The sequence below is a fragment of the Cornus florida genome, unplaced genomic scaffold (assembly GCF_030987335.1).
Source record: "Cornus florida cultivar Cherokee Brave unplaced genomic scaffold, ASM3098733v1 CherokeeBrave_3.0.0_Hap2_Chr08, whole genome shotgun sequence".
NCBI classification, from domain to species: domain Eukaryota; kingdom Viridiplantae; phylum Streptophyta; class Magnoliopsida; order Cornales; family Cornaceae; genus Cornus; species Cornus florida.
In genome coordinates this window covers 19,999,102-20,015,282 of record NW_026775578.1, presented here as the reverse complement: position 1 = coordinate 20,015,282, position 16,181 = coordinate 19,999,102, and the positions used below count along the sequence as shown (strand labels likewise).

The following is a 16,181-nucleotide window of genomic DNA, read 5'->3' as shown; positions in this document are numbered from 1 at the left end:
AAATTTTCATGTCCACGGTAGCCTTTCATAAAACTATATTTATTTGGAAAATTGAAGTTTGATCCAATTTTTTTAACCTTTTACCTACAAATTCCAATTTTTTTAAATTATCCCTATATTTTTTGTAAAATAAAAACTAAATACTAATATCAGTAAATAAAAAAATATTTATATCCCAGTAAGTTTAGAAATTCACATTGCGAAACGAAATGTAGGGACGAGGATCCCACAAGAGAGGTCACATGCGACCAAAATGGCCCCCACTAAAAAGATGTTGTCGCGTGGAGCCCCAAATTTGAGAAATTCAACCATTCGTATTATTAGACCGTGTGGACCCTTTTAAGTCCGAGAAATTCTACTTTGGTATTCTTAGCCTTAAAACATTTAATATTCAAGAAAGTGACTGTAATTGCTTATAATATGATGAAACTCTATATATAATATGATTGCACTGGCCCCAACAATGACATGTCCCAGGCATACCACTTCAACAAGGTCTGGCAAACTAATAGTTGCAATTAATATAACTGAATGAATTATGATTTTCTATTGCTAACAACTTTAAATTATAAATACAAATTTCACGAGAATATGCTAAATGGCAAAGAGTTCTCAACTTGTAGGTCAGTAATACGAATTTCCTTTGGGCACTCACTTTCTAGGATTATTTTTCAGAAATATCTCAGTGTATATAGGATGAGTGAATTGCATGTCTCGATAGGAAATTATGAGTTGTTCTAAAAGACCAAAATTTGATGAATGCATTAAGTAAATAATGTTAAATTCTTAATTTAGTAGCTTTATAATGTTGCAACACACTATACAATATGTTACATGAACGTTTTATATTCGATGTAAGTGTATTACATAACTTTATACTTCACATAACAACCTTATTATAATAAACATGCTTTCACTATTGATCAGACACATAGGTAGCTGATATATAAATAAATCAGTTTCACCATAAGGGATGCTGCAAGCCCAAGGAAAATTAAAGGGAAATCGAACAAGCACCACATGGCCCAGAAACTTGGAATCTGGTGAGCGCCAATAGTCACCAAGAAGTTGGGCATGGTCTTCTTGGCAGCAAGACCATAATTGACTAGTATTGCGGCGCCGACCAACAAGGGAGCTGCATGGTAGCAAAGTGACCATTTACTAGTAGCCATGGACCAGAAGGTGCGAAAAATGGCGACCAGACTGACCAAAAATGCGAGCGTGTTAGTCATGACAGCATAGAACACTTCCGGTATTTGGTTAGGAGACCTTATTATATCTTCAAAACTGACGCTTAAAATTTCAACAGTCTGCTCTACTGGATAGAGCTTGATTAAATTGAAGAGAGACTGATAAGCAGCACTTGCTAAAAAAATAAAAAAACCCAGCAACAACGATTTCCTCATCAGCTCCATGCTTTCCTGCATCATCATCTTCGCTGTAACCATCGGTACTACTGAATCTGATTGTGAACATGGTTGTCCTTTCTTGGCTCTAGCTTCATGAAGAATGTGACAGATTTCTTTGTCGCTTTCATCAGACATTTTTTGGTAATGGAGGTCCAATGCCGTTAAACTCGAATTATTTATGGAGTTCACATCCACCACACGATCACCATTTCTATGCTTGTAAGAGACCAACAGTTTCACGATCTAAATCACAGAGATAAATGGTATATAATTAATTAGAATTGCATTCAATATCCACAAATAGGCCTGTGAAACTGGCCAATATAATACGGCCGAACATTGTATTTTATTCGACTATAGAAAAAGAAAATAAATAATATCAACCAATTGATTCAATTTTCTATCTAGGTATAGAAAACCCTCTCGACTTGTAACGTCTAATTTTTTATTAAAAAAAATCTCGACTTGTAACCATTTCTAATAAATACTCCTTGTCAAATTTTTTACCAAAAAATCTCCTAAAAGAGTTGATATTTGGATCAAAATGACTTTTTATTTAAATCTTAATTTTTTCAAATTTCAAAAATTCATATCTCACAAATTATACATCCAAATATTATAAATAATATATGCACGGAAAGTTTATAAAATAAGAATTACAGAAATATAAAATTTGTTTAACAAAACTTCATAACTAAAGAGAAATAGACAAGAAAATTGAGCATAACATATAAAAAAATTAGCCTTAATAGAGATCGAATATATATATATATATATATATATATATATATTATAAAATACTCCAGTTATTTGCAAGAAAATTTTCAGAATGATTCATTTTCATATGGAGCATAACATATAAAAAAAATTAGCCCCAATAGAGACCAAATATTCATTTTTATATTTTTTCAAATGGTGAGTTTATAAAAGAATGAAAATACTTTGACGTAAAATATTATATCTTATGAAATCGATCTCTGTTGGGGCTAATTTTTTTTATATATTCGGCTCCATATGTAAATAAATAATTCTAAAATTTTTCTTGTAAATATCTCGAATAAATAAGACTGTTAGAGTAGATTTTTAGATTGTCTATTTCTCTCTGGTTAAGAAGATTTGTTGTACAAATATTATATTTCTGGAATTCTTATTTCATAACCTTTCCGTGCATATATTATTTACAATTTTTAAATGTACGATTTTGTGAGATATGAATTTTTAAAATTCGAAAAAATTAAGATTTAAATAAAAGGGCATTTTAGTCCAAATATCAACTCTTTTATCCCCTTCAGATAGTTGAGGGGGGTTTTTTGGTAAAAAAATTAGACATGGGATTTATTGGAAAAAGGTTAAAAGTTGAGAAAGATATACTCTTTGGTAAAAAAATAGACAGAAGGTTTACTGAAAAAGATTACAAGTCGAGAGGTTTTTTTTTGTACTTTGCCCTCTGCTCAATATAAAATTAAAAAATTACTAGCTAGTCCCCCTTTTTAATTTTAAAAACAAGTAATTCCTAATTTGTTTTATGGAATAATAGTCCAAAATAAACATCTCTGCTCCAAAAATAATGTTTACTCTGTACCTCAAGATTAAAAAAATAAATAAATAAAAATAAAAATAAAATGAAGGAAGCTTCCCAAGAAAGTGCCCTCTAGCTTTACCTAGATCAGGTCGGCTGATCAAGCCAAAAAAATATCTCAATGCAAGAGGTTATCCATGTATGATCTATTATATATATATATGCGTGTGCGCGCGCGCGCAAATGAACAGTATATGCAGAGTTTACAATAATTATATGACATAATAAAATATGCTCTATAACATTAATTATGCAGTTGTATATACACACCCAGGTATGTATTAGATATGATGAGTAAATGTGCATTACAGTTGGAATTTGGAAAGAGACAGAGAGGGGACCTCGACTTGCTTATGCAAAATTGCAGTATGGAGAAGAGTGTTGCCCTCAAAATCTTGGCGGTTAAGAAGCTCCATCCACTGGGGGTTGAGGTTCTGAAGTTGTTCCATCAACACTCGAAAACAGCCCCAATGGCCGTTTTTGAGAGCGACATGAAGAGCAGTCTCTGCCTGAGAAGTCAACCGTTGGATGGACCTGGGACACGCAGTGATTAATACCCTCACGACTTCTTCTCTGCCTTCCCCTGCGGCAATATGAAGAAGGGTTCTTCTCTGATCATCTGTAAGCAGTAAACACAGATAATCAGGTGTAATCTCAACCAGTGCCTGCACAGTTTCGGCAGCAGCATATACACAGACGAGGTGCATAATAGTACTGAAACCATCCACACACATAATTCTCTGAGCAGCAAGTTCCGGATTATTCCTGATGAGATTCTTTGCACCATCGATGTTACCCTGGCTAAGCGCCACCAGTACTGGACTTGTTCTTGTTTCCATTACTCTCCACATCATTGAGGGCATTTTCGATCTCTTTGCTAGCTGATCATATTTATGTGTGTGTGTGTGTTTGTGTATAGGATCAGGAGAGGAGGAAAATGAACTACTTTGTTTCTATTTATACAAATGCTTGAATATTCCTGGCTGAGGAGAATTTTCGCCATTTGTATTTTCCCGTTACATTCAAGTTTTAGTGAATTATGAATATTACATTATGAATTCAAATTAATTTTAATTCAATTCCAAAAATAAATAAAATGTTGTTTAAATCTTGTTGTGGGCCTTGTGGCTCTAATGCAAATAAATAAATAAATAAAAATATCCTATACAGACATTAATAATATATTATATAAGGAATTTTTCCGTTCAATAAGAGTCTAATGTTAGACCCGATGTTTCATTATGCATTAATACCAAGTTACTATTTGTTTAGCATTAAATTTGATAAGATTATATAAATTGACTTTTTAATAAAGATTATTTTTAAAAATTTTAAATATATATATAAACCACAAGCATTACATACATATCATAATTTGAGTAGAATTTAGTATTACAAAATTTTAGTTATAATTTGGCAAAGATATAAATAAAAGACGGAGTGGCTTAAATCTACTTAAATAGAAAAATTATTACTCCTCAATTCTAATAAAAGTACTCCATTCATTTTAATATAGTTGTTCACTTCTTAAACTATGACATTACAGTTTACAAAGTAGACAATTATATTAAGACGGAGGTAATATCATTTTTAGGAATTCTAAACTTTTTAAGAGAATGTTTTTTTTATTATTTTTTAAGGGGCCTAATATTGGACTCTAAAATAATAGTTTGGCACTACACTGCTATTGAGTAAAATAAAATGTCAAAAAAATGCCCTTATTCAATGCTTTAATGGCATTGTACCCTCTCCCTACTCTTGTCCATATGCTTATTTCACCAAACTCCCTTCCATTCACATTTCCCCATAATTTTTTTTTTTCCCAATTAGTAATGCCCAGTACTTCTTCTAACTCTTCAGTCTGGACCTTGGACCTTTTATACTAATATACTATAGATTTGGGATGCTCAGTTCTCAAACTTTTCTATTTTTTCACGAAAAAAAATAGCAAAGATTTAGTGTTTTAACTATAATAAATTGATTGTGTTAATGGTTAATTATTAGCTCTAATTGGTACTCAGTTTTTTTTTTTTATTTTTTATTTTGAAATATGTGGTATTATCATATTAATTATTTGTTGTCCGTTGATATTTTTAATTTTCTCAATGTTTCTTGTTTGGTTGCTTCTGTTTGTTTGTTGCTTTGATTTTTTTTTTTTTTTTTTGTTGGTTTTTTGTGTAGGTGAATCTATTTAGAAAATAAAAGTTCTTTTTGGATTTTGAATTGATGTGAAATTTGTGATTGTTTTGAATTAAAGGATAGAGTTGCTATAAATATTTATTTTAAATTTTTAGATGTGAGCGGCAAGATATTACCACTTTGATTGAAAATAGCAATGTAATGGAATAATGGTTTGTTCAAAAATTATTTCTTGCGCCAAAAGAATATAAAGAGATACAAAGTTGCATATATTTAAAGGACAAGAACAGATGTGGTAGAATCCAAAATATTATTGTGGAGTCCCAACATCACTACTCTTTTTTTTTTTTATTATATTAGTTTTACCAATTTTACTTTTAGTGTCTGCAGTGATATGATATGATGGTTTACTTTTTGTAGGTTTAATATAAGAAGATGAAATTAGTAATATAAGAAAAATAGTGCATTGAGTTTTCAAATGAGGAACTTATTCTGGAATGATTATATATATATATATATATATATATATATATATTCTGATATGATATGATGGTTTACTTTTTGTAGGTTTAATGTAAGAAGATGAAATTAGTAATATAAGAAAAATAGTGCATTGAGTTTTCAAATGAGGAACTTATTCTGGAATGATTATATATATATATATATATATATATAATTTCGGAGACACAGGAAATATAAACCTAGGACTCATTAATCGTATTGTGTATGGTGGGTGGCTCTTTTGGAACGGTTGATGTTACATGCCACATTCCTCAAAATTTTGAAAAAAAAAAAAAAAAAAAAAAAAATGAAAATAATTAACTCGTATCCTCTCCATGCTAAAAGAATTCTCAATTTGGTTTCTTGTTACCTTACTTTTGGAAACTTCCAATTTAAGAGAAAATAGAGAAACTAAATATAGTAAGTATTTTAATCGAACTTCTCATTTTCCTAAGAAATTATGAAATGTTACGTAATTTATAGAAATCTTTCAGCTATTCTTTTATATTAAGAAACTATAGTAAGATCTAAAAAAGTTCTAAATTTGTTTTCACGCTAATGATTTGAATTTTATTTTTATAGAGAAATAAGCTCAAAAAGAACTGGAGATCAGAAAAATGTAATGTTCAATATATATATATATATATATATAGATATTTATCTTATAATTTTTTTGCTTGACTTGAAAAGTCTCTTTTGTGAAGGAAGTTTCGTTGAAACGGCATAACACTAGCTTCGTTTAAATTTCCAGGAGGTAAGAATATTTTTTTTATTGGAGGAAAAATTAATTCTAACGAACAAGAGTGAAGAAGATAAAGCAACTGGCCCGTCCCCACCACCCACTAGTAGAAGACTTGGTGGTTCCTAATCATCAAACGTATCCGACAAACTTCTACTCGTCTTTAATAGTTTTCTCTCCTCTCTCACGTTCTAAACTGATGTTAGGGAAAAAAAAAAAAAAAAATGAAATTTTTTTTATTTTTATTTTTTATCGATCCCTTTTTCAGAAAAGATTAAAGATTAGTTCTATTTTTAGATTTCCCTGTTAGTCAGTTTTTGTTTTCAGAAATGATAATTATGCAACTTGTGATAAGGAATGGAACATCCTGTTTATACAAGGAAGACTCAGTGTGAAATTGTGCAATGTAATTCACGTGATTAATTCAAAAGAAATAATTAAAGACTTACCTGAAGTGACAATAATTAGAACCATGACCGCTGATAGCATTGGCGGCCCGAATTAGAGAGTGAATAAAGATGGGCTTTGATTGTGATTAGGGTAGTTTGGTATAAAATAAATTAAGGATATTTTTAGAATTTTTAAAAAGAAACACTTTTAACATTACCTTTATTTAGAGCACTATTTGTTGACTAACAGAAAAGTCTAAAATTATGACCAATATCTAATTTTATTTTTAAAAAGGGACTGATATCAAAATTCATACAAAATGATGGGATTTGATTAAAAAAATCCCAAATCTAAACCCATTCTTTATTATCCCTATAAATTAGTTGTCCTTTAAATAGTAAAATTCTTTAAAGGAATATATAGTTAACGCACTGCTTTTTTTTCTTTTTTGTCTAAATATGTATAATACCAAACTGAAAGATTTTTAAAACTCTAAACGGCAATGATAGAAAAATAATATATATTTTGTTTAAATTTTTAAATGAGACAATTAATTTAGGTCATTTTAAAAAGAAAAGATGAATTATTAATATGAGAGGAGAAAATTATATTTTTACTTATTCACAAACTCAATAATTGATCAGAGATCTATTAACTCATGATTTTTCTAATAATTTCATTTTTTTATATTGCCTCAACAAATTATACTTGAAAATTCAGTTACAATGATCCACTCGTGACTCGTCGTAACATATATATATATATTAATAATTAATTAATATTTAAATTAATATATTTTTTTACCTGACAATGATTAGTAATTAGTCAGGAAAAGAAAATCAAACTTAAAATTGATAAGAGTGCGGATAATTTCGGCCTAATTATTAGTCGGACAACACAGCTACATATCTTATATATATATATATATATATATAACACGCTATTAAAGTAAGTATTTAATACCTTTTGTTGATACATAAAATGCCTATCACGGACTTAAAGATTAAATTTATTTTGGATGGAGGACTTGAACTGAGAGAATGAGAATAAGGGTCATAGTTGAGGCTAGAGTGAAGGAACGTGTCACACATGGATAGAGAAGGTCTCTTTGGTGGGTCAATTACGTAATGGAGAGTGCTTTCTTTTAGGTGAGAAAACAAATTGTCTTGAGGGACCACATGAAAGGGTTAGTTATTAGTAGATAACTCCATTTTTTGATTATGTAAGGAAGACTTGTGCTTTGTTAATTGACGAAGACTTATTAGATGATATTCCTTTAATGTATTCAATTGTAATGTTTTACATTACTCTATTTGTCTTAATTTAAGTGTCATCATCAAAACTGTAACTCATATTTTCTTAAGTCACAATTCTCATATTGTTTTAATTGATTAGTTATTTTGATTTAGTGAGCCATCAATTGACCAATGTTACATTAAAAAATTTTAATTTAATAAATATTACATTTTAAACTTATTACACGTTGAGAGATTGTGTATTATAGAGGAGCCAGGACAGTCCAATTCTCGTGGACAATATGTTAATTCAACAATTGTATGTGCGTTTTGATTATTACTAAATATATATATATACATATATATATATATATATATCTGAACTTTTTTATCTATTTTCCAAGGAAGTAAAAAGAATGTGGAAAAGATAAAAAAGAAACCGCGTGTCTTTCTAAAAATTTCCACGACCAGTCTGATTTGAATTGAAGAGTCTTTGTTTCCTCTTTTTGGTGAAGTTTCGTAAAAACCATATACGAGTAGGTTGGTTGAGATTTCCACTCGGTAAGAAGATTTTAGGAGACAAAATCACTACACCTCAGGGAGAAAAATCAATTAAAGGCCTGCTCCCACCACCCATTGGGAGCAGAAATATATTTCTAGTGAACAAAATAAATTTAACATTCGTGAAATTTAAGAATGACTGCTATTTTAGATTATATGTATTATATGTGTGTGTGTGTGTGTATATAAATTGAGTGTTTGAGTTGTAAAAAACAATAATGCAGATGTGTGATTGTTTGGACTTTCAAAAACAAAAAAGATTTACTTTTTTATGTTTTGTATGCCAATTCATTAATCAAAGGTAATAATTCTAACAATTCACTTCAAATAATCAGTCTTAAAAACATTTTACGAAAGCTGGTTTATAATTTATTCGATGAAAAATGATATAGAGGCTTAAGAGCTGATGGAATACGCCGAATTATTAAACCGAATGCCCTGAAAGCCAATTGTCACTAAGACGAGTAATCAAGCCAAAACTATTAGTTTCTAATCATCTTTCTCCTCCTCTCTCTGCAACCAATATTAGTATCGATCATTTTCCAACTCCTCAAACTTATTAGTTGATCAAATCCTCCGCCATCACATCTACTGCTTTGCCTCCCGAAACTTCTGCTCCGACCCATGATCTCTCCCTCGTATCAGATAATTCACCTACAAAATCACTTCCTCCTTCTACTCCAGTCTTTGCTTCTCTCTCCTCTACAATTTCAAAATTTCTTCTTTTACTAGTATTATTATTATTATTGTCACCTTTTTTTCTTTTTTCCTTAGCTATATGGATCTCTATTAGCTTTTGATTTTTCTAATAATTTTATTTCTGGATATTCTTGCTTTATCTCTCTAGTGTCAATTTAATCTGGTGTATTTCTTATGAAGACAATTTACACATTATTTTTAAAACGAAAAATAACACCACCTCTAAAGTATGGTAAAGTGAGGACAACATTCCTAAGGATTTGATTGAACACCCATTCGTTTGGAATAATTACCACTCAACGGTAAATTGTTGTTGAAATTTAAATCTGTAATTTTAAAGGAGTTATTGATGGATTTTCATTTAAATTAATTGGATTAAACTAATTGTTTATGTGTATTTAATGTTTTATTAGTTGATTATTTTATTGCATTGGGCTGGGCTATTATGTTTACTGGACTACCTAGAATTAGTAATATGGAGCATAGATTATTGAGTTGGGCTCTTTTCATTAAGGCCCAAGCCTATACATACGTGATATCAAACAAGTATGTTTCCGGCATGTGTTGTCAAGCTATTTGCTTTATGTATAGGAGTATTCACTCTCTAGTATGGTTTAGTTACCTATGTAGATTGTGCCTACAGGCACAGACCCAATTTATAAAGATGGCCCACTAAAATTACAATTTGCCACCATTAGATTCCTTTTTTTTTTTTTTTTTTTTTTTTTCACATTTTATACTTCAAATATTTAGAATTTATGAATATGCTCCCACTAAAATTACAATCGTCTCCACTAGTTTTTTTTTTTTTTTTTGGCATTTTATACTTTAAATTTTTAAAAATTTATGAAGAAAACCCCATTGAAATTACAAAAATAGACCCACCATATAAGTTTGCCCCTACAAATTAAAGAACGGGCCAGTGGTCTAACGGTATCAACCTCTTACTTTCCAAAGGGAGGTTATGGGTTCAAATCTCGAAAGAGACAAGTGTGTGTGAGTACCAACTAGGAAAAAAAAATTAAAAGGTTGCCGCCCCTCACAAAATTTTATAGGTCCGTTACTAGTTATGCATCTAGTTGCCTACTCCCAATTATGGTTGAGTTGCTTATGTACCTTATGCATTTAGTTGCTTACTCCCATCTATGGATGATTTAACTATTATATTATACTTGTTTAATATCACATAGTTATAGGCATGCATAATCGGGTTGGTCTTTGTTAGAGATGATTAATTTATCGGTTATCTGATTGGGTTGTAGTAGAGAGGATTTTGCTTGTGGGTTTAACCCACATTTTGTTGAATTTTCAAGTCCTCGCCAATACGAGCCACGGGATTGAGGACTCAGCATTCTAGAGACTTCATTCATCTTCTATTTTTTTGGATTATCTCAGGACCTTATTATTTATTAGGGCAAATTTCTCAAAACCCCCAATACTTTTAAAAAATGATCATAAAACCCCAACCAGTTTTAAAAACCCCTAACAATATAACAACGTTATCATTTTACCCCATGATGCAACCCGAGCGTATGCACAAAATAATGCACAGCACTTTGAGTTTAGAAATTAATGTCAAGTGGGCATCATACTCTAAATTTATAAACTGCTTAACACCTATACTATGTAGTATGAGTGAGAAGGGATCGTCCCAAGAGATTATACGTGTTGGAATTTAACTTCAACTCTAGCGTATCACAAGATTGCAAAAGATAGAGATTGGTTGATTAAACTAAGATGTAAGGAAATTAAAATGCAATTAAAATAAACTAATTAGAGATAGGGATTTAAGAGATATGAAAAGAGGTCTTAGGGTGTTGGAATCACCACTAAACTCGTGTAATTAACCACTTATTTTCTATTAATGGGGAATACATTGTTGTGAACAAAATGCGACTACCAATTGCAATATTAAGCGTGGACTATCAAATTAAAGAATGAATTGTCTACTTAAACTAAGTGTAGCACAACCCATCAATTCTAAGCATGACCCATCAAACTAGTCACAATTGCAACACACACCAATGTAGAGAATCATGGAATTTGCAATAATAAGCCATGGAATATCAAAGCAAGCATAGATTGTCTACCTACCTACAAGCATGAATTAAAATATAGAACAACCCATCAAGTATAAGAATAATCTATCAAATTAATTGACAAACCCATTCAATGAAAACCCATGCCTAGCCATCGCTAGATTCTCAATCAACCACACATAGACATGCAATTAATATAGAAAAACTAGTGTAGAGATCAATTCCTAAATAATCACACATAAGGCAACATGTAATTACAAAGAGAATCAATAGGAAGAATTAAACCATATGAATCATGTGAGACATAATTCCCAATTTAATCATACATAGACATGTAAATAAACTAGAGAATTAATAGGAAGAATTAAATCATAGAAATCATAGAGATATACCAAGATTCATAAAATTCACAAGGCTAGAACACTAATCATAACAATATATATAGATCCCCAAAAGGGTTTAGATTACAAAAGATTTAAAGCTCATCCAAGCCCTAAGTGTAGATCTAGCCAATCATGGAGGAGGTGGATGTGGTCATGAAACCCTCAAGGGTGAGCTCCAAACATGGCTCCATCTTCTTCTTCTTTGAAGCTCTAGAGATGGAGAGAGAGTGGGTCTAAAGATGGGTTCTTGAGATGTGCCTCCACTTCCCTTTTTTCTTCTAACCCTAAGCTCTAACTTTGCTAGAGAAAGAAATTAAAATTACAATGTAAAAGTAAAAATAATAAAAAGCTTCTTTACAAAATGGGTCACTTTCCTTTATATAGAAGGTCCTTTTTCTTAGTCACTCAGTCAGGAATATAGCTCCAAAAATATCTAATCCCGTACCATGTGGTAGGTGGACTTTTGAGCGCGCACGGGAATAAGACAGCTCGCTGCCAGCAAAAGTTCAATCGATCAAAGAAAAAGTTCGATCGATCAGAGAAAAATTCGATCGATTCAACTTTGATTTTTGATCAATCCAACTTTGATCGATCTCAGAAAAAGTTATCGATTTCAGAAAAAATTGGATCGATCTAACTTGGCAGATTTTCAGCATCAGCCTCTTTTTGCTCCAAATGAGCCTCTTTTTGCTCCGGATCATCATAAAGACTTAATTTGACTCCAAAAAGGCCTTAAAAACCCATTTTTAGCCCATTTTAACCTTATTGACTTGAAATAGACAAAAACACAAATAGGTACTAAAATGGGAAAATAAGATAGACAAAGGTCCTAGAACACTCAAGCTTAAGTGTAATGACCCGGTCTTTTTCCTCCTTTTCCATTTTCGGCGATTTTCTTTTTTTCGTCTTTTTCCTATTTTGTCTTTTCCTTATTTCGTCTTTTAGTCATTTTTTATTTTTCCTTGCATAACCTCACTTGTTGTACTAGGATTTGATTCCGATTTTGCATGCATTCATGATATTTGATTTCCATGACATTGGTATTTTTACTTTTCTTAAAAAGCATGCTAGATTGGTACTTTTCTTGTAAATGGCATGAATGTGTAATTATTTATAACTTTTGGGGTTTTAGTGTAATTATGTAAAATAATTATTTTTTATTTTGGGGACCTTTTTGCAATTTATTTTGGAAGATATTTTGAAAAAGGACCATTTTGCAATTTTTGGAAAGTGTGACAAGTGTCACACTCTCATGGAACCATTTGTTGACATTTAGGTGAAGAGACTTGGCACCATGACTTCTTTGACATTTGGTGGGTGGAGATTCATCCATGTCACGCCTTAGATTGGTGCACATATAACTATTGATTGTTGACAAGTGTGGGTTTAGGATTAAGTCTTGGAAGGGGCATTGGATTAGTGACAAATGTAGGTTCACCATTTAGTTTTGCATTGTGTGTGTGAGAGATGTAGTGCAAGAACACATAGTGAGTGGAGGATTTCTAGCCCTTCCACTCACCATTTTTACACTTTACCTTCTTCATTCCATTATCTCTTATGAACCCTAGCAAAGACTCCATTAGAGGAAAGCTTAGTATAGAGCTTTGACTTCACATTTGGCACTCTTCCACTCACCCTAGACATTTGACCTTAGGAGAGAAAAGATTCATTTCACTCTCCTCTTCAAGAATCCTAACCTTGTTTTCCATTTTGTGCTTGGTAACTTGGATTATAAAGATTCAATTCTCTATTGAGGTAGGGGTGGTAATATGTTTATATTCTAAGTGTTTTATAGTCCTTGTGGTTTAATATATATTGTGTACATGCTTTTGATATGATGGTATTACATATTATACAAAACCCTCACTTATCGACTTAGGATTTATTGATTTAAGCATGTATGATATGTGTAAACCATGTGTAGGAGGATTATATAATTTAATAGTATGCTAAATTGTAGAAATTTCACATATGTTAGTGATGTGGGACATTTGTAGAATTATTGATATTATACGCAATCTCTATTGATATGAATTGTTATCTTTGTTGTTACAATAATTCTTTACCCTTGTGAATTACTAATTGTAATTATTTAGAAGCTTATTGCTATGATGTTGATAATTGGTATATAGAGCTTGTTATTGAGGCATGACTTGAATTAATAAATTTGTGATATTGTATTATGCATAATATCATGAGGTGAATTTGTCATTTGGCATGCCATTTTAGATTTGGAACCCTAAGATATGGTTTGTATGATTTCAAAATACTTATGCATGGAACGTGGTTTGTATGCCTTATTATATAAGGTTAATTCCACTTACACCTCCTGACGTTTGCCAATATTCCACACACACCCCCTCTAAGTTTCATAATTCCACCTACCTCCCCCGAGGTTTTGATTTATGTAACAAATCGCCCCTTGCCGTTAGGCAATTGACGGTGTCAGCATGAACAAATTGGTATAAGGTCAATTTTAACCTTCCAATACTTGAAATGACATTTTTAACCTCATTGGCCAATGCAAATTTACAAAATTACCCTTAACTTATAAACTAAAAAGGATAATTGTGCCTTCATATCACCGAACCCAGAATACCCCTCATTCACGATCGTTTCAAACTTTGTAAGTCGCCGGAATTGAGCCCACAGTGTTAATCCATGCACCAACAGATGGTGAGCAAACAAGTCTGAACGATGTGCAAGGATGACTAGGCGATGCAAAACGGGAATTGCAGCCACAGAATTTACCAACAAGGACCGATGACGAAGCTGTTTTTACTGGCGAGAAACGGCGAGACTGAACTGACAGGCGATGAAGCGATTAAACGGCGGTGAAGAGGACGGCAGACATGCTTCAATGAAGGACGCTGATGAGACTGTTTGGTGGAATGAAATTACCGGCATGAAGGGGGTTGTGACAAGGATGGTGAAGCTTGCAGTTTTAACAATGGTGACGAACTTACAGAGCTAGGCTGGATTCTTCTACAAAGCTTTGGCGTGTCTATGGCCGTTTTGAATTGAGTTTCACCGAGGTGGGTTGAGGAATGGCTGCTCGCCGGACTGAACTGGGTTTGGTCGAACTTAGTTCGTTCTAGCTTTGAGCTTGACTGAATTTCTTTAACAATTAAAAGAAGCTATACTGTTTGACATCCAGAATTGTTATTCAAGCAGAATTTTTTATCCATTTTTGGCTTGGAAAAGTTTGACATCCAGATTGTTACTCTTTTTGCTGCAGGTAGAATTTATTTGGAAAAATATGGGGAATCCGAGCTAAAGAAAGCTGGTGAATGTTTTTCTCTAGTAGAATGCTATTTGCATTCAGCTGAAGTGTATGCTAAGAGAAATTATTTTTCCGAGTGCTTATCAGTTTGCACCAAAGGAAAATTATTGGACATTGGGTCTGCAATACATCCAATACTGGAAACTACATATTCCTATGCATGGTGATATGGTCACAAGATGTAGTGAAATAGAAAAAATTGAACAAGAGCTTCTGGAGAGTTGCGCACTTAACTATTAAGAGGTTAAAGATAACAAGTCCATGATGAAATTTGTTAGGGCTTTTCATTCAATGGATTTGAGGCGCAATTTCTTGAAGTCTTTGGATTGCCTTGATGAGCTCTTTTTGTTGGAAGAAGAATCAGGAAACTTTTTCACACACACCACACAGTATACCACTTGTACACCTGCTACTGCATACCTCCATGTTATATATATATATATATCACATCATCCATTCAATCTGGTTATAACTATTTTTTTTTTCAAATATTAGATCCCTTTCCTGGATAGGTACGCACTGAGGGTATATGGTTGAGTAGAGATGCGCTTTGACTATTTTTCGTCGTAGTTTGAAAGTTGCAGAAAAACCAATAATAATAATAACAAAAAAGGAATCAGGTGAAAATAAAAAATAAAGTTGAGATTAATTCTCTAAGTAGGATTGGTGGTGACAACTTTATTTTGTTCCAAGAATACGTGCAATTTCTTGTAATGTTTTAACAATTAAATCATCCAAAAAAAAAAACCGGAAGAAGATGAAGAAAATTTTGAAATAGGTAATAAATTAAGTATAATACAATCCGCAAATAACAATAAAATTCATTGCCATGAAGGAGAGGAAAAGGAGAATAAATATAGAAAATAACCTACAAAATCAAAATTCGTAACTTCGACCCAGTTCAATCCGATGATCCCAAGTCTGACAAAGCCCAGTTCTGGCAAAGCTTCGCGGTTTGTTCACTACATGTTGGTGGTCTCGCCTACGCTATTTTGCCACCTTAACCAAAGCACGCTTGAACTGAAGTTCACCTTTACTGCTCGCCGGAGTCAAACCTGTTTGTAATGTATATGTGTGTCTATGTGTCTGTCCGTATATATGTGTATGTGTGTATACGTGTCTTCGTATATGTACATGGTGGGTGGTTAGTCGTGGTGGTGGTGGGTTGAGGTGGAGGAACGACCAGATCGGTTTTGTAACTCGCCGGAGATTGTTTCACCCAGT

The 16,181-nt window shown here is 32.1% G+C and overlaps 1 protein-coding gene across 1 annotated transcript; it reads right to left on the bottom strand.

Moving 5' to 3' along the window:
* Positions 1-801: 801 nt before the first annotated feature.
* Positions 802-3,996, bottom strand: LOC132270655 (uncharacterized). Its single transcript, XM_059771835.1, has 2 exons — positions 3,330-3,996; positions 802-1,652 (listed from the first exon to the last, which is right to left on the bottom strand). Exons 1-2 carry the CDS (start codon positions 3,849-3,851, stop codon positions 924-926), a joined length of 1,251 nt encoding a protein of 416 aa, XP_059627818.1. The 5' UTR covers positions 3,852-3,996; the 3' UTR covers positions 802-923.
* Between the last annotated feature and the right edge of the window lie 12,185 nt (positions 3,997-16,181).

Bases quoted from the DNA above. Each gene is read 5' to 3' on its own strand.
- LOC132270655 (XM_059771835.1), bottom strand. From the start codon at position 3,851: ATGCCCTCAATGATGTGGAGAGTAATGGAAACAAGAACAAGTCCAGTA. The intron at 1,653-3,329 runs GTCCCCTCTCTG...TCTGTGATTTAG, and splicing joins TTTTGCATAAGCAAGTCGAG to ATCGTGAAACTGTTGGTCTC.